The sequence below is a fragment of the Pseudopipra pipra genome, chromosome 8, assembly GCF_036250125.1.
Source record: "Pseudopipra pipra isolate bDixPip1 chromosome 8, bDixPip1.hap1, whole genome shotgun sequence".
In the NCBI taxonomy this organism is placed as follows: domain Eukaryota; kingdom Metazoa; phylum Chordata; class Aves; order Passeriformes; family Pipridae; genus Pseudopipra; species Pseudopipra pipra.
Genome location: NC_087556.1, coordinates 22,626,803 through 22,652,974, shown reverse-complemented (window position 1 = coordinate 22,652,974; position 26,172 = coordinate 22,626,803). Strand labels below are relative to the sequence as shown.

At 52.9% G+C, this 26,172-nt stretch overlaps 2 protein-coding genes across 3 annotated transcripts; both read left to right on the top strand.

Moving 5' to 3' along the window:
* Positions 1–18: 18 nt before the first annotated feature.
* Positions 19–4,770, top strand: CUTC (cutC copper transporter). 2 transcript variants are annotated; one of them, XM_064663024.1, is made up of 9 exons: positions 19–103; positions 408–479; positions 551–610; positions 751–960; positions 2,169–2,204; positions 2,510–2,643; positions 3,221–3,248; positions 3,633–3,738; positions 4,333–4,770. In XM_064663024.1, the coding sequence occupies exons 2-9, from the start codon at positions 410–412 to the stop codon at positions 4,442–4,444; spliced, it is 756 nt and encodes a 251-aa protein (XP_064519094.1). In that variant the 5' UTR covers positions 19–103; positions 408–409; the 3' UTR covers positions 4,445–4,770. The 2 variants fall into 2 exon arrangements, with proteins under 2 accessions (XP_064519094.1, XP_064519095.1); XM_064663025.1 differs by lacking the exons at positions 19–103; positions 3,221–3,248; positions 4,333–4,770 and having other exon boundaries at positions 316–479; positions 3,633–3,732.
* A 115-nt stretch (positions 4,771–4,885) lies between these two features.
* On the top strand, positions 4,886–25,562 carry ABCC2 (ATP binding cassette subfamily C member 2). The gene is made up of 32 exons (XM_064662993.1): positions 4,886–7,851; positions 8,386–8,559; positions 9,042–9,167; positions 10,267–10,401; positions 10,811–10,933; positions 11,273–11,328; positions 11,575–11,806; positions 12,416–12,600; positions 13,209–13,386; positions 13,889–14,143; positions 14,618–14,683; positions 15,188–15,325; positions 15,674–15,820; positions 16,084–16,168; positions 16,260–16,326; positions 16,522–16,648; positions 16,823–16,999; positions 17,102–17,269; positions 17,548–17,734; positions 18,575–18,707; positions 19,137–19,242; positions 19,490–19,709; positions 20,182–20,336; positions 21,316–21,471; positions 21,573–21,772; positions 22,400–22,526; positions 22,916–23,017; positions 23,120–23,263; positions 23,499–23,657; positions 23,908–24,074; positions 24,408–24,602; positions 25,047–25,562. The coding sequence occupies exons 1-32, from the start codon at positions 7,810–7,812 to the stop codon at positions 25,174–25,176; spliced, it is 4,662 nt and encodes a 1,553-aa protein (XP_064519063.1). The 5' UTR covers positions 4,886–7,809; the 3' UTR covers positions 25,177–25,562.
* Positions 25,563–26,172: the final 610 nt, after the last annotated feature.

Below are 26,172 nucleotides of genomic sequence, written 5' to 3'. Positions count from 1 at the left end.
AGCGCGGAGCGAGCCCTTCCGGGCACGCCCGGGCGTCGCCATGACGATCGCGCGGCGCGTGACCGGCAGCGCGAGCAGCGACCCCCGCGCGGCGCTAGCGCAGGTGAGCAGGGCGCGCGCGGGGCGGGGGCGGGGCCCCCGCGGCGGCGGGGGCGGGGCCGAAGGGCCGGGGGCGGGGCTTGCGCGCTCCGCGCGCCGACGGGGTGCGCCCGCCTCGCGCCTCCGCCCGCCCGCGCGCCCGCCCTCGCGCCACCGGGCGGCGCGGGCCCGGCCGCGAGGGGGCGGGGCCGGAAGCGGAGCCGGGGGCGGGGCCTGCGGCGGAAGCGGGGCGGGGCCGGGCCGGGTGGTGCGACCCGGGCGGGAGCCATGGACCGGCTCGGTGTGACCGCGCCGCTCCCGCTCCACAGGCATGGACGATGGGTTCCTCATGGAGGTGTGCGTGGACTCGGTGGAGTCCGCCGTCAACGCGGAGCGCGGAGGTAAGGCCCGGGGGGCCCCGCGGGAGGGGCCGGCGGCGTGGCGGGTCCGGTTCTGACACACCTCTCCGCAGGTGCCGGGCGGATCGAGCTGTGCGCGGGCCTCGTGGAAGGAGGGACCACTCCGAGCATGGGTGAGCCGCCCCTGCCCCTGGGCCCCCTGCCCAGCCATCCCTCCATCCCCGCTCCTCTCCCCTCCCTCCCCTCTCCCGTCCCGCCCGCCCAGGGCCGGAGGTGCCGTGTCGGGGCGCTGAGCCCCCCGTGCCGCCCGCAGGGCTGCTGCAGGTGGTGAAGCAGTGCGTGCGGGTGCCGGTGTTCGTGATGATCCGGCCCCGCGGCGGCGATTTCCTGTACTCGGACCGCGAGGTGGAGGTGATGAAGGCCGACATCCGCCTGGCCAAGCTGCACGGCGCCGACGGGCTCGTGTTCGGGGCCCTCACCGAGGACGGGCGCATCGACACGGAGCTGTGCACGGCGCTGCTGGGTGAGGTGTCCGCGGGCACAGCTCTGTGCTGGGACAGGGGCCCAGAAAGAGCTGTACGGAGTGCTTTGGTCTGCATGGCCCGTCTATGGTCTTGCCGTCTTTTTCCACCTTCTCCAGTTTCATGTGCTGCCACACTCGTGAGACATTAAGTAGTTAAGAAACTTTGCAGCCCGGGGCCCACAGCCCCAAACTGTTCACACAGAGTTTGAGGCCACCTGGGCCGTAATAGCAAGGTCTGAGAAGGCTTAGATGAGCTGCTTTTAGAGCATTAAACTGTTGGGTTTTGTCCCTTTATTTCTTTGCCCTTTTTTCTTTATCTCCCTACTGCACATATCTAGGATATGTGTCTCCTGGACCTTGGCCTTGTGGGAAGCTGGCAATTCATCTTCATTTTTTTCTCTTAACACACTCAGTGAGAAAAGATGACAAGAGAGAGATGGAAACATATAAAAAGCTACTGAAGCTGCAGTGGGAATTCATTAGTCCAGACCATAAATATGTGGAAACAAATTCCCTTTCTCTCTGAATCTTTTCTGTGAGCTACAGGCAAAGCTAAAGAGAGCTGAGCCTTTCCCTTGTGGTGTGCTGCTGAGGGTCTTGTACAAAGGTGAATGTGCTGTAAGGAATGCAGCAAAAGACAAGGGTCTTGCTAGGACTTGGCTCCACTAGGCCAGTGAGGTGCTCTGCTGGAACCAGTGTTTCTAGGGCAGGTGGATTTCTTTTTGTAGAAATAAACTTTGCATAGTAAATAGAGCACCACTGGTGAAGTTTGTTGTGGTCTGAGACCAGAAATCATAGGTAGTGAAAGAAATCACAAGAATCAGCTCTCCTGCTTTCAAAGAGCAATGGTCCTGTCCTTTCCCTAGGTATATGATACAACTTCCTTGCTTCCTTCCTACAAAGGAAGACATCTATGGTGGAAATGAAGGTTCTGCATGTTCTAGACAAGAGAAGAGGTTTTGGTCTTACTCTTTATGGATAAACAAAGGGTTTGTTGCTTTCTCGAAGGGCAGAATAACTCTTCTCCACCAAAGAGCTTGGCCAAACAACAGCTGCTGCAATGTTCCCAGCAAGTACTGGGACTGTTCTGAACTGCCTAAAAATGGCTTGAGGAGCCTTTGCCCTCTTTCCTGTCATGTACTTTTCTTGTTCTAGTACAAGGAGCTCTCTGTTCCAGCCCTGACTGACCATATGTCTTCTTGTTGCAGCCGTGTGCCGTCCCCTGCCAGTCACCTTTCACCGCGGTGAGTTGCTGGGGACAGTGCCCCGAGCAGGGACCACCCTGTGCCCCACTGCCAGCGCCAGGTGGGGCTGGGAGGGAGCTCAGCTTGGTGTCCTTGGGTCGTTCTCTGCAGGGGGAAAGCTCTGCAGGTTGTGCAGGAGAGGGAAGGTCCAGGGGGTTCAGGCTTGGGGAGTTGTGTTACTGCACTGTGTCTGAGGAGTTGAGGATGGTGGCCCTGGCACTGCTGCAAGGGCCTGAGCTGGCTGGGGGACAGGGCTTGAGCACAATGAACCGAGTGATCTCTGAGCTGTTGTTCTGGTCTCTCAGCCTTCGACATGGTGCATGACCCTGTGGTGGCACTGGAGACCCTGATTTCCCTGGGATTTGAGCGGGTGTTGACGAGTGGCTGTGACAGCTCAGCACTGGAAGGATTGTCCTTGATTAAGAGGCTTGCGGAACAAGTAAGTGCTCACTGTGTTCTCCTGTGGCTGCTACCTCTGGGTGTTGCCTGCTACATTTATGGTAGCCCTCATTTCTATAAGGGCACTTCTGTCAGGGAGCACTTGCCTTCCCTCCCTTGCCTGGCTTTAATCTGTTTTCCCAGTTCCATATGGGTTGGGCCCTGAAGTCTCCCACAGCAAAGACTGGTTGAGTCATTCTTGCTCACAGACAGTGGGGAGGGTGGTGGGAGTTGGTTTCAACAGCTGGTGTGATGAGCCCACACAAACAGCAAAGTGAGGTCCCTGCTGGGTGTTTCACAGTTCTTATTAGGGAAATGCAACAGGTAGCCAGGTGGGATGCAGAAGGTAGAACGGAATGGGGACAGGTTGTTTTAGCTGTAACAGCAAATTCTTTTCCACATTTCCTTGTAAAACACGAACAGAACAAAAAAGATGGGTGAGAGTGAATGAATTGTAGGCCACGGTGACATCCATGAGTTTGTGGAAAGTGCTGCATGTGAGGTTTCTTTGCCACACCACAAATGCACATGTGGATGTAGTGCTGAGCAATATCACTAACATGTTATTCTTCTTTCAGGCAAAGGGCAGAATTGTGGTGGTGCCAGGTAATGTTTTTTTGTCATCTTTTACCAGGTCCTCAATCCCTAGCCCTTCCTTCCTAGCCTCCTGCTTGGGATCCACTGTCTGATCTGGCTTTCTGAGCCGGGTGCCCAGGAGGAGCAGCTCCTGCCCTGGTGTGAGTAAAGGCCACCTAGAGCCCTGCAGCTGCTGCTCACTGCAGGAACTGGGGACAGCTCTAGTTCTGTAGGATAACATGAGTCAAGGCTTCTCCTGTTTCTTTTCATGTGCCTGGGTCTCCATTGTCCCAAGGGCTGTGTTTTCCCTTCAGGGTATATGGTGCTTGTCCCTTATGGGTAGGTCCCAGCGTGATGTCTGGTCTGGGACAGCGTCATCTGCTTGGTGTTTGACATCGGGTTTGTTCCCACCAGGAGGTGGCATCACGGAGCGCAACCTGCAGAGGATTCTGGAAGGCTCCACTGCCTCTGAGTTTCACTGCTCTGCTCGCTCAGCCCGGGACTCAGGGATGAAGTTCAGGTAACTGATTATTTATGGTTATATTTTAGCAGAACTGTACAAGGGAAAGGCTAGATGAGTGTGAACATGAGTTTGTAGAACAGGCATAAATTTCAAACAACTTCCTGGGTGCTGTTGCACTCCTGTGCTTGAAATTGTGAGAGGTGCCTGACACAGTATTCTGCAGTGTATGAATCCAACAGTGCTCCTCATCTGGACACGAGCTTCATGCAGAACCAGATCCTTGGAGCATTTCTCCTGCTGCCAGCCTGGGAGTTGTGAGTGCACTTGTGTGGCACTTGGGAAGGCAGGGTCTGGGATGTAGTTGCCTTTTAACATCAGCATGCAGAATTTGGGAAGCCAGTGGGATGTGCCTCAGAGGAATGAGCAAGGAATGGGTTATATTTGTCCACAGATCTGCACTGGGTTTCTGCTGATGCTGTTGTTTTTTGCCTTTGGATTATTATTTTTTCTGTTACTGTTCCATCTTCAGTTTGGGTGGCACCAGCAGGTTCTTTGGCCACTGCTGAGATGAGGGGAGATGGGTTTTTTTCTTGTGTTCTGTCTCACCCATCTGTATCACCAGCAGATAGTAACCATTGGTTTTCCTGACAGAAATCCAAACGTTGCCATGGGAGCGTCCTTCTCTGCCCCTGAGTACTCCATAAAGGTGGCAGATGTGGCCAAAGTGAGGACCCTGAACGCAATTGCAAAGAACATTCTGTAGTGGAAGGCACCGTGCTGGGACAAGGACGCTGAGACTCCAGGGTCTTCCCTGCCACGTGGACAGATGGATACTGCTTCCATCCTCAGGCTGCAGAGGACATGCACTAGGTGATGAAGCCTGACACCTCTTCCCTTGGCTTCCCCTGAAACACCAGTCCCTGGCCTGGAAACTGCTGTTGGCTGTTTTAAATAAAAGGACTCATTCCCAGATGTTGCAGCAACAAGCTGTTGGGCAGTATTTGGGAGGAAGGGAGCTGAGCAAGTAGGGGGACTGAATTGTGTAGCACTGCATGTGATTGTCAAATAAACACTGCAGCTGCCCCCCTCTTGCTGTGGTTTTCTAAAATTTATTTATGTTTTTAGGTAAGACTGTGATCCATGTTGCACAGCCTGAAAGATCAGACCCCTGCTGCACCAGAGGAGAATACAATCATATCCAGAATGCCAGGGAGGGAAACATGATAGCAACAGCTGGAAAACAAGGCCTGCTGTAGTCAGCCAGTAGGATTAGCAGTGCAGCAGCTGCTGGGTAGAGAGAAGCACATTGATATGTATGAGTGATGAAGACATTAATTTGTAATGGCAGGGAGTTTCTCACTACCTGACTCATGAGGTGAGGGGACTGTGAGACATCCTGGGCTGTGGGCCCTCAGAGCTTGAGGTGGGGGGGGCATGTGATGAGATTTCTTGGGAGGACCAAGTGCTTTTTCTAAGGGAGTTTTCATGTCCTTTTCCAAATGTGAAGCATAAGCTGTTTGTTCACCAGACAGTGTTTGGGGAATGTGCCATTTGGGTCATTGCTGCCTAGTCATGATTGAAGCCCCAGACTCGTATCAGTCACCCTGCAAAATACCCAATAAAAGATCTGAATGGCATCAGAGTGGTCCATTAAAAGAGTAGAGACCCAGAGATAAAGCAACTTTAACCTTGCTGCCTCCTCTTCTGTAAAAGCTGAAGAGAATCTCTCTGACAGCAGAGATAGTGGACCTTCTTAGGAAGCAAAAGCAGGATTCAGATTTCTCTGTCCATCTTGGCAATAGTTTGCAGCCTGTGAGGATATACGGCAAAAATGTGGTATTTGACAAGGTGGCAGCACTTTTGTCCCCTTAAACAGAATCAGGTCATTGAAAGCCTATAATCATTGTATTTTCAGCTCAAAGAGTACATCCACCTGTTCACGTGAATCCAACAGGAGTATCACTCTCCCAAAACACACCTTGGGAACATAAGTGGTAGTTCTTAACAGAGGATATGAGAAGGGAATGACTGCCTAATCCTGGTGTCAGAGCTGTTGTCAGCACTGACATGTGCAGGCAGTAGGAAGGATCCAAATTTGGAAGAAGAAATGATTAAATTTGTTTTTCAGAATATCTGATTTAAGAGTTCATGGCTTATGTGAGATTTCATGAGTCATGGTCATGATTAAGATACTAGTAGCTCAATTAAGATGAATATTCTGCTGACACAGAGTTTGGCTCTTTCCTCTGTGTTTAAAGTTCGAAAATAAAAAGGCTTTTGAACTCGAATGGCATTACAGTGTGACAAAGCAGAAAAACAGAGAAATAAATCCTTCAGAGAAAAGATGAGTAGTGAGGGCTGGACTGATTTGTAGATTGCTTGGCAGAAACCTCTGTCCTGGATTGGCATGAAGCAATGCCTATTTTTCGAAAAGTTATACCATGCTGGACAACAGATGGATAAAGGCAGAGGAATACAGGGAAACTGTGATATTGTCAGCCAGAGAGGTGCTACTGCTTTGATTATCTTGGTCCCAGTGAAGATTTTTTGGGTATTTTAGTGAAGGAAGCTTTATGGAAGGAGCTGAAGGACAGTGAGGTGGCTTTGTGTGGTTTTGGGAGAAGCATGTCCCAGGTATGAGGGTAGAGAAAGTGAGGGTGTACTTGCTTTGAACATTAAAGAGAGCTGGCATCCTGTGCTGAGGGAAACACTCCAGCTCTGAATGAGAGCAAAGATGGGGCGGGGATGGGCTGTGACCTGTACTGAAAACCGAGACAAGCAATGGACAGGACATTACAGAGGAAGGTCTCACCAGCAAGTGGTCCCCTTGGCATCAATGCTTCAGGTGGGTTTGAGCAAGGCCACAGGATACCTGTGTCAATGGGCAGAAAAGAATCATAGCAGCAGTCTGGATGGAGAAGGGCTGAGGAAGCGACTGCTTCATTCATTTATTTCTTACCCATTTTATCAGATTGCAGCTCTCATCAGCAGTGTACTGGTTCTGGCCTGGAGGACCTAGCACTAGGGATAGTTTTATTTACAAAAACGTGGATTTAATCAGAGAAACCAGTAATAATTAACCAAGGAGTTGGACATTGAGCCTTTCTCTGGTATTGATGGTTCCTGAGCAATTACTCATTGGGTCACCCTTGACTTCTGAGTTATCTACTAACTCAGTGAACAATGAGACAACGTGATCCTTGCAGTCACCCTACCTTTCTACTGTTCCTCAAGAGCACAAATGATTAAGCAAATCCAGTTCCAGCCTTAGAGACACCATCCCCATGTGTCCCTATCATACTTCCACCTTTCTAAGCAGCAGGGTGATGATTTAATGGCAGTCACTGTCCTCAGGAGTGTTCCTCTGTCTCCAGTGATGGGGGTTGCCTTAGAATGAAGATTCAAAGTCTCTTTGGGGTTTTGTGGCCACGCAGCTGCCATAACATGCAGACAACATGGAAATGTGGGAAAGGGAGAAGCAAAAGTAATAGTTCAAAAAGCCTCCTGGCTCTGCAGGCAAGAAGTTGGTAAAAGGAGCCCAGATCCTGGGTATTCAGAAAGACCAGTGCAGCATGTGGTCAGCTCAGCTGCCAGACACTGCAAATTCTCAACCCTGGGACACTGCTGATGTCATGGGCCTCCTTGCTGGTTGGCATATGAAAAAAGGGCACTGTCTCCTTTGGCTTCTGTGGGACCAGCTCTTGCTGGACTTTTTGTCACCATTTAGCAGGCTTGTTTTGGCAGGAGAGATCGTTGCAAGAAACCAGTGTCTTCAGTGGGTCCGTATGAGCTTGTCTCTGTTGGTGTGCACTGATGAAGGCTAGTGGTTTCTGAACAGTGGCTGTGGTGTCCTGCAGTGACTCTGGCTTCCCTGTATCTCCCCTTTGATCTCTTTTTTGAGTCTTCCTCTCCTCCCTTCCCCTGATCCCATGTGGTTTCCCAAGCCCTTTTGGTTACAGCTTTGGTTTGTGGTGTTGTGCAATAGCACCAAGTTAATAAATAACTGTGTGTCATCAGGGATTTTGTCCCAACACTACTTGAGGGCGTGGGGGGACTTTTATCCCAAGCATCCACTCAGGACTCGGGCAGAGCGCGGGGAAGGAGCTGCCGTCTCTTCTCCCCTGAGCCATGTCAGCAGCCCTGGAGGAGTTCTGCGGCTCCGTCTTCTGGGTGAGTGGCAACATCATCCCTATTGCCTGTTCTCGGGGCAGGACACTCAGTGGATGGGGAGAGCAGTAGATCCCAAGGCTCACAGCTTGTCCTACCAGTGGAACCCAACGGCCAGCAGTCGGCAGAGGTTCTGATATTTATCCAGGACTGCCACAGCACTGAGAGCTGTGCAATGGCTGCGTGGTATTCACAGGACACTGAGGCAATGACAGCTCCCTAAGTGAGCCTTGGCCTGTTTTGGCCCAGCTGGAAACAGTACACCTTGCATAGACCTCTTGGGGAATGATTTGGGTCCATCTGCTTCAGCTGGCTTGGCTCCAGCAAGGGAGCCCATCCCAGGCTCAGGCAGATAGATGGGGAGAGAGGTATTATGTCAAACTTTGGCTGAGTGCTGAAATGCTCAGCCAGGAGGGTGGGTGTCAGGAGGGGTACAGTGGGGGCGGGCACCTATAGGAGTGCTGGCTCTTGTGCTGTGAACCAGGTGAGAGTCAATCCATCCCAACTGACTTTGTTTTCTGTCCTTGCTGCCCCCAGAATGATTCTTACCTTGCTCGTCCAGATGCCGACCTGCCTGTGTGCTTCCAGCAGACTGTGCTGGTCTGGGTCCCCCTTGGCTTCTTCTGGATTTTGGCTCCATGGCAGCTCTTGCCCATGTGCAAATCCAAAGCCAAGAAATCATCTGTGACCAAACTCTACATCATCAAGCAGGTAGCGTGGGGCTGAGGGGGCATGGATGACAGGCTGGGGCAGCCTGGAATGGAGGTGGTGTAAGTAGAAGGCCTCTGTGCTGGAGTCAGGTATGGGATGGAGAGATGAGAAATGTAGGAGAGAGGGAGCAGTGGGATAGGGCACCATCTGGGACAGAAATGTAAACGGGAGTCTAAGATGATGCATATATCTGGGACAGAGGGGACAATAGGGGTGGAATACACTGGGAGGGAGGGCAGAGTATATACTGGGGCCTCTCTTGTGGTCTGTTATCCTCCAAACTTAAAATGATGGCAGTGCTCCTGTGGAACTGTTGCAGCTTCACAGTGATGAAAGCTCTCACAGGCCAAGTTTGGGTTGAAAAGGGTGTAACAGTGCATGGAACACAGTGCTTCTATGCCAAACTGTGTTGTCTTCCAGTGGTTCCCAGTTCTCCTCAGTGGTCTGGGTCTCCCCTCAAGGCTGCCCCTCTCTCCTCACAGATGCTGGCTGCTTTGCTGGTGGTGACGGCAGTGGCAGAGTTGGCCCTGGCATTTGTAGAGGACACAGAGCAGGACACCGTGCCAGCTGTCAGATACACGAACCCCAGCCTGTACATCGCCACCTGGGTAAGGGATCAGCTGGTAAATGTGTTGTGTGTCACCAAAGAGACACAGTGTGAGACCACGGGCCAAGCAGCAGAAAACTTCCCTGCCTGTTCTCAGAGATCAGTGGGAAGCTGTGTCCACGGGGGAAGTGTAGCCTGCAATTTGGACAGGGACTAGCCCTCAACATGTGTGAGTGGGGCATAAGGGCAATTCATTGAGCACAGGCGTCTGGTTGTACAGTGTTCCCTGCTTTTATCCTTAAAACTGGGATAGGTTCTATGCCTGTGTATGTAGCTGAGCTGTCTCTGCTAGAAGCCTTGCTAGCAGCAGTATGGGTTTCACAGGATTGATTGCATATCGTGGACATCAAACCATGGCGTGCTGCTCTGATGTCTCACAGCTTCCCATGAGTTGCTGCTCACTTTTCTACAGAGAGTCAGGAGAAGTACCACAGGATGGCCAGGCAGAGGAGAAAGCTGAGGACATAGGGGCTATTAGCTTGTGGAATATGGAAGTTACAGATATCCTGTGTGAGACATGGCATATTCTAACAGTCTTAAAGCCAAAATGCTCAAGAAATGTTACTTTTGCACTTAAAACCAAAAGTAACATCCCCATTTGCTATCCTTCGTATTTTGTCATGTCATTTAATTTCATGTGCAGAGTCCATGTGGCATGATAAGACAAGGGGACTGCCCATAGAGAGGACTCTGCACTGCTGGGACATGACATGGGTTTAGTTACAGTTCTGGAGGCAATATGCAGGAGAGAGGGTGTGACTCCTGATGGCTGGGCATGTCTGACAATGTGTATGACATGTCTGAGAATCTGGAGTGAGAACAGCTAAAAAGAGAAATAGTGCCCTGCTGTAATGTCAGGGTACCTTCAGACCTGATCTTATGTCTTCCTGAAATAAACCTTTGCCATATGCAGTTAACTCTGAAGCTTATGTAGAGTTGGCAGTGAGCTCAGGCACTGGGAGCTCAGTGTATTCAAGGCAGTGAATCCCAGCATTTCATGAATGCTGGCACCCCAGGACACATGCTTCAAAGACACTTTTAGAGTCCAGACCTAGTCCTGCAGCCCTACCTGAACCTCTGACTGGTCTTTCTTCCTGCAGCTCCTGGTCCTGCTGGTCCACGAGGCACGACGCTTCTGCTTGCGCAGAGACTCGGGGGTACTTTTCTGCTTCTGGATACTGTCCCTGCTCTGTGGGATATTGCCGTTCCAGTCACTTGTCCGGAGAGCCCTGCAGGTTGGATTTGACAGGAAGCTCTGTGCTTCCCTAAGGTCGTGTTCTGTCCCCAAGGAAAGTCTTTCATACTTGTCTCTTGGCAAGCTCTCTGTGGTATCACACAGATCCCAGCTGCCCTGGCAACCTTGGGGAATGAGAAAATACCTGAGAAGGAATTGCTCTTTTAATTCATCCTATCTCTTTGGGGAGGTATAAGGTCTCCAGGACCAATTTCTCTGCTTACAGACTTATGGGAGGAGGTCAGGAAGAAGTGGCAAAAGGAAGCTGATCCAGGCTGCACAGCGAGTTTTGCACTGCTGCATTGTGCTCAGCCATGTTCACTGTCCTGGGGATGGATCTTGTCACTGAGTGACACCAGGTGGCCTTGAGACAACCCCCAACAATAACCCTGGGCTTTCCATTCCTGCAGGAACCAATCTCCGACCTGCCACGGTTTATCCTCTTCTTCATCTCCTATGGGCTCCAGCTGCTCATCTTCCTTGTCTCGGGCTTCTCAGATGTTGCCCCAGAAACAAAGGAAATCAGGAAGAAGGTGAGAGGACCATGTGGGAGTGGGCTTGGGGCACCACATCCCATGCATTGTGTTGGGCAGGGTGAACTCCGTGTAGGCTATGGAACCTGGAGCTCCATGCTCCAGGCCTCTTGGGGAGGGAAGACCTGAGGGCTTCAGCACATGGCACAGCAAGAGCTGCAGCCTGCAGCCAGGGACGGGGGGCTGCTGCTGGCTATGAGATGGGGTTCTTGGGGTGGGATCTAGCACAGTTGTAAACTTCTGGGGCTCCTTAATGGCTGGAGGTGCTGAATCAACTCTAGTCAACACCACCTCTCAACATCAATGATCTCTTGGTACCTACTTTGCTTTGTACCATAGAACCCAGAGGTGACAGCCTCCTTCCTGAGCTCCATCACCTTTGAATGGTACAGCAGGTGAGCAGGGCTCCATGGGAGGTGGGGCTGGAAAAATGCAAGAGTGCTTCAGGGCTGGCCCAGCCCTGTTTGGGGGAGCCTGCAGCACAGGCTGCTTGGAGTTAGTAATGAGAGGCACCACACTGGGTTCAGTCTGTGCAACCTGAGCCCAGTGCCAGGCTGGATGTGAAGTCCTTGCATTTTCAGCAAGGACTCTCCAACAAGTGTCATGCAGGAAACTTGCTGAGAGGTTTCTCTGCCCCACAGCGTTGTTTTCAAGGGCTATCGCAAGCCTTTGGAGATAGAGGATGTCTGGGAATTGAAAGATAAAGACAGGACACAGGCACTTTGCACTGCTTTTGAGAAGAACATGAAGACTGCCATACGGAAGGCCCAAGCTGAACTGGAAAAACGGAAACGCAAGAAAAGACATCAGAAAGGTGACCCAGACCATGGAAACAATATGACCAAGGCCCAGAGCCAAGACATCCTAGTGCTGGTAAGTCCATTCCTACTCGGCCTTGTATGGGACTGACACATCCAGGTCCAGCCTCAGGGAACAGGGTCACCCAATGTCCCTGCAGCCCCTATTTGATTCTGCAGGGCCATGGACAAGGATGGGGGAACCCATGACAGGGTGTTCCCTGTCCTTGGCAGATCCCCATGTTTTGAGAGACCAAGAAAGTCTACATCCTTCTGCCCTACAGAAGGACAGGAACCACCCTCAAGTCTACAGTACAAGCAGCTCCCTTATCTCTGTCTTTCCCTACCCCAAATACCTCCCAGCAAAGAAGTCAGACTGAACATCACTCCGTAATCATCCCTGGCCTCAGGTTCTTCCTGGGGTGCCTGATTTTTGGCCTGAGAGGTTCAAGGTGGTTTAGGTTTTGCAACAATTGTCTTTGGCACATGAGAGATGTGTTAGTCCTGGGTGTGTATGACATGAGCAGAGATCAGTGAGAGGGAACATGACAGGAGGTAAAGCAAAGGCTTTATTCAGGATACCTGAGCTAGGGTCTGTGTCTGTGATGCTGCCCTGGAAGCATCTTTCCAGGTGCAGGAAGCCTGCACAACCAAATCCTTCACTTTTGTGTGGGCTTCCCTCCAGGAGGAGAAGCAGCCGAAGAAGAAGAAGAAGAAGGGAGACAAAGGAGACTCTGGCCCTCCTGAGGATTACGCCAGGGGTTGGTTGATGAAAACACTGGGCAAGACCTTCCGGCAGAACCTCATGCTAGCAGTGGCATTCAAGCTGGTGCATGATGCACTTGTGTTTGTCAGCCCCCAGCTGCTGAAGTGAGTCTTTTCTCTCTGTCCCTATCCATGTTCTGTCCTGACTTTTCACCCAACCCCACCACCTCCCTTTGTGCACTATATCCAGGCCCACCATCTCCATATGTCTACCTCTCCCAACCCCAGACCCTCAGGACATTTTGTGCTCTCACTAAAGGTGGGGGAATATGCTGGGTTACAGTTTAATGAAGAATTGATTTGAGCTGGCTGCCAGCTTTTATGGGTAATAGCTTGCTCCTCGCTCCTTGCATCCTCTGTTACGCAGCCCTACTCCCTCGCTGGAGACAGTCCTGGCTCTTCTCTGGGGCCCTTCATGAGTCAGTCGGGCTCAGCCCAACAGGGCCTCCCCAATTCATTTTGCAGAGCAGCACAGTCTCTGTGGATGATCTGACATTACTGACCCACTGCTGTGTGTGAAATGCAGTGTCCTTGGCAGAACAGGGACGCCCAGCAGGTCAAGGGTCTCCAGCTTGCTGAGCACTGAGCCAGCTCTCTAGGGCAGGGTCTCAGTCACCACTCTTGTGAGGATGCTCTCCCTGCGTTCATTTGCAGCATCCTGCTTGGGTCTGTCTCAGTAGAGTGAGTGTCTCATGGGCTTCTTTATCCTCCAGGCTGCTGATTGCCTTTGTGTCGGATGAGGAGGCTTTTGCCTGGCAAGGCTATTTATATGCCATCCTGCTCTTCCTGACAGCGGTGGTCCAGTCCATCTGCCTGCAGCAGCACTTCAGCTTGTGCTTTCAGCTTGGCATAAATGTGCGTGCCAGCCTCATCGCTGCCATTTACAAGAAGGTTTGTATGGTCCTGTCATCATCCCTGTTGGCTTTCTCCGAGCTGGGCTGTGGATATAATCATTCATTGCCTGACCCATCAACCTGGGGTGACTGGGGTGTATGCACTTTACTTCTTAGGAAGGCACAGGAAAAGCTTGGCTTGTGGGATGTCCACCCAGCTCTGGGGACACTGTGGATCCTAGTTCTGCTTGGGACCTGGGTGCTGCAACCATGTGTTTGACAGCTACCAGGGGCTGAGGCAGGTTTCTCTTCAGAGCAATGTCACACCTAGGGCAATTGCCACTAGGATTCCTGCACAAGGATGTGTTTCGTTTCACCCAGCATCCAGTGGCTCCTGGTGCGTGGGCAGTGAGGAGACTGCCTGTGGCCAGCAGGGAGGCACCAGGAGCAAACCCAGGAGCAGTTTCAGGCTGGCCTGCTAATTGCCTGCTCTGTGCCATGCTGCTGGGAGCCAGGCTGCTCCCAGACTGGCTTGTGGTAACAATGTTTTCTCTTTCTAGTCACTCACCATGTCCAATGCCACCCGCAAGGAGTCCACAGTGGGAGAGACTGTGAATCTGATGTCAGCTGATGCCCAGAGGTTCATGGACATGGCCAACTTTGTTCACCAGCTGTGGTCATCTCCCCTGCAAATTATCCTGTCCATTGTCTTCCTCTGGGCAGAGCTGGGCGCCTCTGTCTTGGCTGGCCTTGCAGTCATGGTACTGCTCATCCCCATAAATGCATTCCTGGTTGCCAAGGCCAAAACCATTCAGGTCAGTGGTGGGTGCAAGATCCTTCCTGGTCTCGCACTCCTGAGGCCCACTGTTGCTCTCTTCCCTCGTTTTCCACACTCCCCTACCCTCTTCTGTTTTATTATAGATCTTTCCTAGCCTAGGAAGTTGATCTCACTTGGGCTGGGGGTAGCCTGAGCCAGGGGTGATCTGCTGCTATGAGCAGGAGACAGGTCTGTTCTACCATCACAGCTGAACTTGAACAAGATTAGAGGCAGCCTTGAGGACTGAAATGAGATATTACCAATCATAAGATAAAGCTTTAGCTTCTACCTCACAGCAGGGTGTTGTTTTTCCCCAGACTGTCCAGAGCCCCAGGGGAGCCAAGGTCCAGCTTGGTGGGATGACTTTTCTGGGTTCAGGAGCCCATCCTTCCCTTCCCTGTGGCAGCCCAGATGTGTTTCCAAGGGTGAACTGCTGTCTGGTTTTGGTGACATCTGGTTCTTCTGTTTGTAGGTGAGGAACATGAAGAACAAGGATGAACGGATGAAAATAATGACTGAAATCCTCAATGGAATCAAGGTGAGCAGTGGACTGGAGACTCCCCAGGCAGCTGCTGCACCCCTCTTGGTGCACTGTACCTGGAGAGAGCCTACCTGTATAACCCTACAGCACCAGTCTTATAGTCTAGCTTGGGGCCCCTGTGTCTGTGGTGTCCAAGCCTCAGTCTTTGCAATTCCCTTGGCTTCCTCACCTTTTGAAAAATTGGGTGGGGAGGAGCTCTGGGTTCCTGGACCAAGACTTGGGAGCCAAGAGAGGGTGTTTCTTGATAGTGAGCCCACTGCCATAGTGGCAGAGGGGCTGGCACTATGGCAGTGACCTGTAAGCTGAAAATGAGGGAGTGTCAGTGTGGAAGTGGGGGAGTGCTATAAGCCGTGGGTTAGGACAGGAGAGGGAAGATGCAATGGCCAAGCAGGCTTCTGAGCAAGCCAGGAGCTGGTGATGGAGGTGCTGGCCACTAGCAAGCTGAGTGTGCGGGTGGGCTTTCCTGTGAAGCCAGCATTGCTCACCCTGCTCATCCCGCAGATCCTGAAGCTTTTTGCCTGGGAGCCCTCATTTGAGAAGCGAGTTAACGACATACGGGCACATGAGCTCAAGGACTTGCTGAAATTCAGTTACCTGCAGTCGATCTCTGTCTTTGTGTTCACGTGTGCCCCCTTCCTGGTGAGTGACAACAGCCCCGGGGAGGGTTGCACCTTCCTCTGAGTGGAGGCTGGGCTGTGTCCAAGGGGATGGGAAATATGGGGAATCTCATATGGAGTGCTCCTGCAGTGATGAAGGGGTTGATATCCCTTCCTCTGCCTGGGATACAGAGTATAGTCCTGGCTGCTGGCAGGAGAGCTGTGGTGGAAGGGGGTCCCATCAGGGTGGTGAGATGGGGCCCAAAGAAGAAGGGGGAAGGAGGAGGGGAATAGGTCCCCAGCAGAAAAGCACTGCTGAGGCCTAAGGGCAACAATGGGGGTCTGGACACACAGCCACATTGATGGTGCTTTTTCCTGCTGTCTCTCCTAGGTCTCCTTGGCCAGTTTTGCCGTCTATGTGATGGTGGATGAGAACAACATCCTGGATGCACAGAAGGCCTTTACTGCTATTTCCCTTTTCAACGTCCTGCGTTTCCCCATGGCCATGCTGCCCATGGTCCTCTCTTCACTAGTGCAGGTCAGCCCTCCCATAGGGCAGGGGGTGCAGGGGGATCCTATGATACCTCTACCCAAACCAGAACATGGGACTCAGGTGTGTGATGGACACCCAGGAGTCAGTGCAGGGGGGTGGGACAGGACTTACATATATAACACAGGTTTGGGGCTCAGAGGTTGGATGGGGACTGTGTGATGTGGTGCTCTGCTTATGGGGCTCCTGCCAGCCCACCCAGCTGCACCCCATGCCCATGTGCCATCCTCATCCTCTTTCTACCATGGCAGACCAATGTGTCGACTGCGAGGCTGGAACGCTACCTGAGCGGAGAAAACCTGGACACCTCAGCTATCCAGCACAATCCCATTCCAGGCAAGTGAACCTCCAGATTACTCCCTGTGGGTCACAGGCTGTCCCCAGCCCTGGGCTTTCCCCGTCCTGAGGGCCCTCTCTCTGCTGACAGGCAACGCTGTGCGTTTCTCGGAGGCCACCTTTTCCTGGGAGCAGGACGGCAGTGCTGCGATAAGAGAGTAAGTGCTCTGCACCATATTGGGGGCAGATGGCTGGAGAGCAGGAGGCTTTCTGTGTTTTTAATTGGGGAAGGCAATCACTTCTCACAGTGCTGCTAGACACAGGTGTCCTAGAGACATTGCTCTGTGCTGGTCCCACTCAGGAGCCGTGGGTGACCTGGCAATGCTGCTTCCTAAGCCCTCGTATCTTTGCAGTGTCACCCTGGACATTGCACCTGGGAGCCTGGTGGCCGTGGTGGGGGCTGTGGGCTCAGGCAAATCTTCACTGGTGTCAGCTATGCTTGGGGAGATGGAGAATATCAAGGGACACATCAACATCCAGGTGAGAGGAGCCGGCTGGCGCAGGGGGCTTTGGGGCTGCCTCTGAGCTCACTGGGGAAGCAGCAGGGCAGGACTGTCTCAGCATGGTGGCTCAGGGCAAGGAGAGGCTGCAGGAGGTGGCAGTGCTCAGGCTGATGCTCTGACAAGGTAGCTATTCTTGTGTGTCTCCTTCCAGGGCTCCCTGGCCTATGTCCCCCAGCAGGCCTGGATCCAGAATGCCACCCTGAAAGACAACATCCTTTTTGGGTCAGAACTGGATGAAGCCCGGTATCAGCAGGTCCTTAAGGCCTGTGCCCTCCTTCCAGACCTGAAATTGCTGCCTGCGGGCGACCAGACAGAGATTGGAGAGAAGGTAGCAGCCCTGGGGGCTATGGATATTCCATAGCACCTGCAGCAGAGAACAGAGCTGTACCCCTGTGCCAGCCCCATGCCCAGAGAGGTCCTTCCTTTCCAGGGTATCAACCTGAGTGGGGGCCAGAAGCAGCGAGTGAGCCTGGCCCGGGCAGTGTACAGCAACGCAGACATCTACGTGCTGGATGACCCGCTGTCTGCCGTGGATGCTCACGTTGGCAAGTACCTCTTCAAGCACGTGCTGGGCCCAAAAGGGCTGCTGCAAAAGAAGGTGAGCACCCATGCCCTCCTACCCCCTACATAGCCAGGCAGGAGTGGCACTGGCACAGTGTTGATGATCCAGGGAAGACAGGCTGCCTGCCTGGGACAGGGAAGGATCCTGTGGCTTTCACATGGAGCTGCAGCAGGCAGGAGAGGCCTCATGGGTGCCCTGTGTCTGCATTGATAAGCAGAGAGGTCCCCAGCTAGGGGATGGAGAGCCTACAGGCCCATGGCTGGGGGACAAGGAGTGTTCTGATGGTCCACTACCCTGCAACCACTTTGTTGCAGACACGGATCTTGGTGACACACAGTATCAGCTTCCTGCCCCAGGTCGACAACATCGTGGTGCTGGCAGCAGGAGCAGTGACTGAGCATGGCTCCTACAGCAACCTGCTGGCAAACAAGGGGGCCTTTGCCCAGTTCCTGAACTTGTATGGCAGGCAGGAGGAGGATGTTTCAGAGAAAAATAACACAGGTACTGGGAACACAATGGGACTGTGGCAGTTAGAGGGGCTGTGCATGGATCTTGCGGATATGAAGATCCGATCTTTCAGTCTGACCTGGCTCTATCCAGCCCAGGCACCAGTGGTGGCTGCTGTGAATCCTTCCCAGCTTCTGGTAATCAGCAGCACAAGGACTTCCTGCCTCAGATTTGCACCCAGGCATTATGTTGAGCAGCCAGCAAAGGATCTGATTTTTTTACTCTCTTTTTAGTTCATTTATGTATATGTGTCCCAAAATCTTACGTGGCAACAGACTCCATATTTTAGTGATGCTGAGATGAGAGAGATCCTTTGGTTTATTCTAAACATGCCACTGGATAACATTCATCTTTATCATGTCCCCCAGTGCCATGGGGAGGAGTAATATCAGGTCAGGTGGATGCCCACCCTGCCTGGGCTCAGCACAGTTGTCCAGCTGCAGCCTGGCTATTCCCAGACCACCCTGACAGGACCCATCTCCACCTCCTCAAGGGGGTACTCCTGAACTGGACTGATACGATCTACTACATCTTGAACCTACTAAACTAGCACAAACCTCTGCTTGAGGTCACACCAGTGGCAGTGAGCAGCAGAGACTGCCTTCACGCAGGTCTTTAGCCCTATGTCCCCTGTCACTTCTCCCTCCAGCACCGTGGATTTCTTCCTCCTCCTGCTGTACTGGGCTTGCAGCAGGGTTGGAGAAGGTGTGATAAGTGATGGTAGGACATAGCCCGGGCCTGGGGTGTGGGGTGAAACTGTGTGCAGCAGAGGTGCATGGGATCTGCTCTCTCCTCAGTGCCTGATCCTACCTTCCCTCATCCCTGTGCTTTTAGCTGTTGGTTTAGCTGGGGATGAAGAGCAGAGTGATGAAGACCTTGAGCCTTGCGTGGAGGAGGGCCCTGAAGATGTGGTGACTATGACCCTGAAGCGAGAGGCCAGCATCCATCGGAGACAATTGAGTCGCAGGTAGGATGTGCCCTGAGTTCTTGGCTCTCTTCCCTGCCCCATGCACTGCTCCCTCAGAGACATGAGTCTGGGGGCTTCCCGGGAATTTCCTGCTGGGAGCCTCCCTACCTGCTCCTACAAGCTGATCTGGGTCAGGGGCATTTACTCACATTACTCACAGTAATGTGTCACAGCCTTACTCCTTACTCTCTGTGGTCTTCCCTGAAACTCGCACTGCTGGCTGGTTCTGCTTTTGGAGATGAGGGCTACAATTTCATGGCCGTAAATGCCTAATGCTTCCACAAGGCTAATTCAAAGCTGCCCCAGTTGGGACATTATTTTCCAGTGGGCTCTAGCACTGGAGATCCAATGCAGCATAGGGATGGACACTCAGGAGATTAGGACCAATCCAGCATCCTGTGATTAATGATGTCTATCACCTCCCTGCAGCCTTAGTAAAAGGAGCACCAGTTCCCAGAAGAAGGCCCAGGAGGAGCCCCCAAAGAAAGTGAAGGGACAGCAACTGATCGAGAAAGAAGCTGTGGAAACCGGCAGGGTGAGGAGGATGGAGGATGAAGCACTGTGCTGCCAGTGCTACCAGACCCTGACTGTGGCTCAGAGAAGTGTGGGCTGGTGTGGCCCCACTGCAGCCAAGAGACACGAAGGGGACAGAGCTGCCTGGGACTGGCGGGCAAGGTGGTGGAGGGAGCACTTGGGCAGCAAAGCAGGAGTCCCAAGTCTGTGCTGGCTACTATTTTGCTGAGGTTTGCTGGGCAGTGGTAATGAGTTAAATTGGTCCACAGGTAAAGTTCTCCATGTACATGCGGTACCTGCGTGCTGTTGGCTTGTGCTATTCCTTCTGGATTGCCATGGGCTACGTTGCAGAGTACGCCGCCTATGTGGGGACCAACCTGTGGCTCAGTGCCTGGACAGACGATGCGCAGCACTACCTGAACCAGACCTATCCCACGGAGCTGCGAGACCTGCGGATCGGTGTCTTTGGGGTACTTGGGGTGTCACAAGGTGGGTGTAGGAGGACAGGGGACCCGCTCACCTCAGCTGTGTGGTCCAGAAGGGATATATGACTTGTGAGGCCTGCAGGCAGAAGTGCAGGAAGCAGCAGGGGACCCAGCATTGTCTTCATTTGCCTGCTGCTGCCTTCCTTCCAGCTCCTGGCTGAACTGGGGACAGATACCAGTCCGAAGCCAGCATAAACTGCCCCAGGAAGTCTGTATTGCCTCCTTAGGTTGAAGATTACTGTCCTTAATCAATTTGGACATAGTGCTAGGGCTCAAGGTTTTCCAAAAGGGTTAGTGTTCCTCCTGGGTGGGGTGGGATGCAGTTACTGGGGCGTCCCAGGAAGGTGGGATGCAGGACTATCCCAGTGGCTCACTGCAGAGCTGCTGGCTTGGAGCTGCTTTGTGACTCTGTTGAGCCAAAGGGTACCTGGTGAACTGCTGTCACCCCCTCCCCCCCCCCCGTGCTGTCCTTGCAGCTGTCTTCCTGCTCTTTGCCACCATGCTGTCTGCTCGGGGTGCCACACGAGCCTCACGGGTTCTGCATCGGCAGCTGCTCAGCAACATCCTGCACGTGCCCATGAGCTTCTTTGACACGACCCCAATTGGCCGCATTGTGAATAGGTTTGCCAAGGTAAGAGAACAGCCCCAGCATGGAGAAGGTGTTTTTTCCAGCAGGTCTGGAGAGCGTTGGGTAATAACATAACACTGCTGCTGTTGAGCACGGCTCAACTGAGCCCAGATAAGGGCCAGAAAGGGACCAGAAGGGCGTGGTGGATACAAGGCTGACTGCAAGGCAAGCCAATCCTGGGCTATACTACAAAGACAGTGTCCAGCAAATCACAGGAAGTTGTTATCTCCTCTGCTCAGTGCTAAGGAGGTCACACTTGGATACTGTGTCCTGGTTTGGGGTCACCTGGTCAAGAAGGATGTGGAGAAACTGAAGAGGGTCCATAGTAGATCACCAAGAGAGGTAGGAGCCTAGAGCTCATGTCCCACAGTGAGATGTCCTTCTGGTTATGGACTTTCAGAAAAATATACAGTCTTTTCTATGTAAGTGAAGCTCATAAAACAAAGAGAAAGCGAAAAGGAGGAAAATAAAGACAGGTAATTTCACGTGTGCTGCTGCTCTACTTCTTCCTTTGGTGCCATCTCTTGGTTTTTGGGAATAAAATTTCTCTTGAAATGAAGCCTCAGGCCTTCTGGGTTTACTCTGAAATGAGAGAGTATGTGATGCCAAGCTAGGAGATGGATGAAGGCCAACTGGAGACCTGTGTGCTCCTGTCTACATGGACCTGTAGTTAGTCCTGTCCCTGTTTCTGTCTCAATTCCTGTTCCTGCATCCTGGGTCCAGACGAAGATGCAATTCCTAAAGCTGGTCTGTGCAACAGGGGAATATTATAAGAAGTTTTTCTGTTAAATCAGCTGTTCCCAAGCTAAGAGCTGTGGCCCTAAATGAGATTGTAACCATAATACCAATTGAGGGTCATCCAATATTTTTACAAGTGTCTGGCACTGTGTTACCATATGAGTGGGTAGGACCCCTGTATGTATGGTGTCTTTGGGATTCTCCCTCTCTCTGGGGTCACTGACTGCTTCTTCATATGCTCCAGGACATCTTCACAGTAGACGAGACCATTCCCACGTCCTTCCGCACCTGGCTCTCCTGTTTCATGGGCATCATTAGCACATTGATCACGATCTGCCTGGCCACTCCATTCTTCGCTCTCATTATTATTCCCTTGAGCATCTTCTACTATTTTGTGCTGGTGAGTAACTGTGGCTTAGTGAAGCTTCTGCCCTGCTGAGAGCAGTATCTTTGTGGCTGCTGGTCTTTGTGTCGGTAACAAAGCTGTGTTCCTCATTTCAGCGCTTCTATATCTCCACGTCACGCCAGCTAAGGCGTCTGGACTCTGTCACCAGGTCTCCCATTTACTCCCACTTTGGTGAGACAGTGTCAGGCCTTTCTGTGATCCGGGCCTATGAACACCAAGAACGGTTCATGCAGCATAATGAGACCATCATGGACATAAATCAGAAAAGTGTTTATTCCTGGATAATCTCAAATAGGTGAGTTTTACCCCTTATGCCACAGAACAGCCTGTAGCACCTCTCCCCAGGGGCTTCTGGGTCCTGAGAGAGGTCCTTGAGATGCTGCAGTTCTCCCTCTTGATCTCAGCATTGAGGGTTGTATAGGAACTGGGGGAGTTACAATAGAGGTGCCATCTCTGGGAACGACACACGTTAGGGTGATTTTGAAAGACAGAATGTGGACCCTACAAAGTGTCCAGAGCCTGGGTAGGGTGAGCTGTGCAGTCAGCGACTGAGATGCTCTTGGTAGGTTCTGGGAAGAGGCTGATGTTTCAGGCCAGGTAGGAGCACGATGTGGGCACTCTTTGGTGTTGATGTCTTACTGGTAGATGCTCTGGGCATGTGAGGGTTGTACAGTTGGGGCTCCTCTGATATATGGCATTACCAGCAGAGGAGGTTATGTGTGAGACATGGACAGACATAAAATGAACCTGCTTGCAGGCCACAAATGATCTGCAATGTGTACCATGTGTACAGCACTGGGCTCAGGGCTGGGTGTGAGGGGTGCTGGTAGGGTGCTGCTCTTACTGGTGGGCTCTGTGTTGGGCACCGGCAGATACCTCTCTGCCTCTCCCACTGCCCTTCAGCTGTCCTCTCCTGGAACAGGTGGCTGGCCATCCGTCTGGAGTTCGTTGGGAGCCTGGTGGTCTTCTTCTCTGCGCTTCTAGCAGTGATTTCAAAGAGCACTTTGGCGGGCGGCATCGTGGGTCTTTCTGTCTCCTCTGCTCTCAGCGTGAGTCAATGAAAGTGTTTTCTTATCCCAGGGACAGCCCTGTCCTGGGAGCTCTGGGCTGGCTGCAGGAGGCTGCCCTGTCTCCATCTCTGATCCATGAAGAGGGGATTATCTGGGGTGTCACATCACCTGGGGAGTGGCTACAGAGCCAAGGAAGCACACATCCCAGTGTGAATGGATACTGGCTTCCATGAGGAGGAGTATAGTCCTGCTATGGATCAGAGATGCGGCAGCAAAGTTTCTGAAGAGCTAGAGAGGGTGGGCTGTGGCTGGGGACTGGAGATCCCAGACCAGGGACAGTCATGTTCAGGCTGAGTCCCTGAGCTGAGGTGGGAGGTAGTTGTTCCTGGGTCCGACTGAGCTCTGCATCCTCTGATTCTGCCATGCAGGTGACCCAGACACTGAATTGGCTGGTGAGGACATCTTCGGAGTTGGAGACAAACATCGTGGCTGTGGAGAGGGTACATGAGTACATGAAGGTGGAGAATGAGGTGAGGAAAACAGGGTTCAGGCAAGCACCTGCTGTACAGCGTGGTGCTCTCCAGCCTCTTGGAGTGCAAGTCCCCACCTAATGCTCCTGTGCCCTCCCCCAGGCTCCATGGGTGACAGGAAAGCGTCCACCACGTGGCTGGCCCAGCAAAGGCGAGATCCAGTTCATTGACTACAAAGTTCGTTACAGACCTGAACTGGACCTGGTTCTTCAGGGGATCACCTGCAATATTGGGAGCACTGAGAAGGTGCCTCTGCCCTCACTACACTCTTTACAGAGTTACACTGTGTTAAAGCTGTTTGTTCCTCTTGGCTTCAGTCTGTGCGCTGGGGAGGGATGGTGATGGGATGTGGCTCCTGGGGACTCAAGCTGCAGGAATGGGACAGTCTGGGAGATGGTGAGGGTGGGAAGGCCCACCAGAACAAGGTGAAAAGCATCTGCCCTCTTTTCTTCAGCCCTGGTCTAAAAAGCTGCTTCCACAGGTTGGGGTTGTGGGCCGGACCGGGGCTGGAAAATCCTCCCTCACCAACTGCCTCTTCCGAGTGCTGGAGGCTGCTGGAGGGAAGATCCTCATCGATGAGGTGGACATAGCAACGATTGGCCTCCATGACCTGCGCAAGAACCTCACCATCATACCCCAGGTGAGCTGATCACCACGTTTCCATATCCCACTGCTGTGTGGCTCCTGCAGGCTGTTTCCTGGGTTATGCATTGCCCTCAGTGCATCCCTGGGTGCTGTGGAGACACCAAAAGCTGTGAGCATGCTGTCACCACCTCCCCTGCCCAGCTGCAGGCAGCAGCATGGGCAGGATGTGGGCACACTTGGGGGCCTGAAGCCATTGCCCTGCTGAATGGCTGTGGTATGGCTGAACACGGTGCTGTCCCTGGCAGGACCCTGTGCTCTTTACTGGAACCCTGCGGATGAACCTGGACCCCTTTGACCAGTACTCAGATGAGGAGGTCTGGAAGGCCCTTGAGCTGGCTCACCTGAAGACATATGTGCAAGACCATCCTGAGGGACTGCTGCATCTTGTGAGCGAGGGAGGGGAGAACCTGAGGTGAGCAGGCCCAGCTCCCCTCCCTTCTCTTGCTCCAAGGGACCAGCCTGGAACAGCAGCCTCCAGCAGAATGGCTGTCCAGAAATGAGGGCACAGAAGCTTCTGGGAAAAGAAGGTGGGAGAAAAGGGTACAGGAGCCAGGGCTCTCAGGATGCCAGCGTGAGCCAGCCCTTCTATGAGGGCCCAGAAAGATGCTGAGAGATGGGGTGCTCAGGGTGGCAGATGCAGGGGGAAGGCCAGGCACAGTGTTGGGTCAGGGCAGTGTGTGCCAGTAGGCTTGCAGAAGCTCTGATAGTGTCTGTTTAGTAACTCATGTTTTCCGTCTCATCCCAGTGTTGGGCAGAGGCAGCTGGTGTGCCTGGCCCGGGCCCTTCTCCGCAAAGCCAAGATTCTCATCCTGGATGAAGCAACAGCAGCTGTAGATCTGGAAACTGATCATTTAATCCAGACAACAATCCGGAGCGAGTTTTCTGACTGCACTGTCCTTACTATCGCTCACCGCCTCCACACCATCATGGACAGCAACAGGTACCATGGGACAGTACCATGGGGCAAGAGGAATGGGAATCTGGACCCCTAGGATGGGGCAAGAGGTGGCCAGCAGCAGAAGCAAGGATACAGCCAGAAGGGCAGGGGTGGATGTAGTGCCTGGGGCAGTAATACACAGTGGTTCCAGAAGAGAAGAGAGGGGTAGGAAGGTTGGCCATGCAGTAGTTATGCCTTTGTGGGAGAAACAGCACAAATATGGTCTGTTCTTTACAGCAACAGACCATATAGGCACTTACTGTTGGCACCTTACGTGAGTCACCCTGCCAGCACAGGGAGGAGGGCTGTGCCCTCACCACTGCTGAGAGGTGAACCACATAATGTGGCCACAGGAGGAGTGAGACTCAGTGGGGGTGCAGCACTGGTGCCATCAGTGCTATCAACTCGGACCCTGGGAGCTCAGGCCTTCTTGTTCCCCTCTGCCAGGGTGATGGTGCTGCAGGCTGGGCAGATTGTGGAATTTGACAGCCCCGAGGAGCTGCTCCAGAAGCAGGGCATCTTCTCCATGATGGCGAAGGACGCTGGCATCACCAGTACCGAAAGTACTGCCCTGTAGGGGGAGCGCTGCAGCGTCCAGGTGTGTGCGGGCAGCTCCCTCCTGCTGGCGCTCACCGAGCTGGCGTCAGCGTCTCCCCGCAGCCAAGCTGCCCAGGAATTTGCCTTTCTGCAGCTGGGAAGCAGAGAGGGTGGCTTCTCTGGTTGTCCAGAGACAGAGCATCTGGACTCGAGTGAGCTGTTAACATTGCTACCATGCCCTGCCTGCTGTGCACACAGGGGTCTGGAGCTGCTTAACTTATTCTACAGAGGGGAAAAGCTATCTGCGATGCAGGGAGATCATGACCCCTGTTGGGAGTGGTCTTACTTTTTGTACTTCACCATGCCAGGTGAACCTACCTTAGAGATGCTTTAGCACTGTGGAATTAAATTACTGTTTATCTAAGAGTGGATGCTATAATTTATTTACTTTTTGTAACTGTTTCTGGTCTTTCAACTTAAAGGCTGACATCAAGTAAGCCTTGGTTTAGCCTTAAACCCAGCTAGTGCTTGGGGGAAGCTGCCCACAGAGGTTACACAGAGGGGTGGGCAGTCCAAACTGAGTGGCACAGCTATACCCGGGCATGAACACTATGTGGCAAAAACAGGGTCTGCCGGCCTTCCCTGTGGCTATGATCCCGTCGATGGTAGTGCAAATAAATGAGCCCCTCCCTGAGGCTATTTGTAACCAGCAGTGGGGCACATTTTGGGCTGTGGCTCCAGACTGCAAACCCGACTGTGGTGGAGACAAGCTGAAGAGGTGCAGGCACGTGTCTGTGCTACAGCCATGCACACACAAAATATGGTGGTTACTCTTGACAAACTCTTGACTCCTCTTTGTTCCTGGACACCAAAGTCAGGAGCTGTAGTGCTGACCTCAGTGCTGGCATGGAGGGAGCAGGTGCAAACACAAACACCCCCACCCTGCAGGGGAAGAGGGCAGTGCTATCACTTAATCTTAATGAAGAACGTTCCTGTGAGGGTTTCCTAGTGTGTGAGCTGGAGCTGGCACAAACAC

Excerpts from the sequence above, each read along its gene's own strand:
- CUTC (XM_064663024.1), top strand. The coding sequence starts at position 410 with ATGGACGATGGGTTCCTCATGGAGGTGTGCGTGGACTCGGTGGAGTCC. Across the intron at positions 611-750 it reads AGGGACCACTCCGAGCATGG|GGCTGCTGCAGGTGGTGAAG; the intron begins GTGAGCCGCCCC and ends TGCCGCCCGCAG. Across the intron at positions 3,739-4,332 it reads GACTCAGGGATGAAGTTCAG|AAATCCAAACGTTGCCATGG; the intron begins GTAACTGATTAT and ends TTTTCCTGACAG.
- ABCC2 (XM_064662993.1), top strand. The coding sequence starts at position 7,810 with ATGTCAGCAGCCCTGGAGGAGTTCTGCGGCTCCGTCTTCTGG. Across the intron at positions 17,000-17,101 it reads AGACAGAGATTGGAGAGAAG|GGTATCAACCTGAGTGGGGG; the intron begins GTAGCAGCCCTG and ends CTTCCTTTCCAG. Across the intron at positions 17,735-18,574 it reads TTCAGAGAAAAATAACACAG|CTGTTGGTTTAGCTGGGGAT; the intron begins GTACTGGGAACA and ends CTGTGCTTTTAG.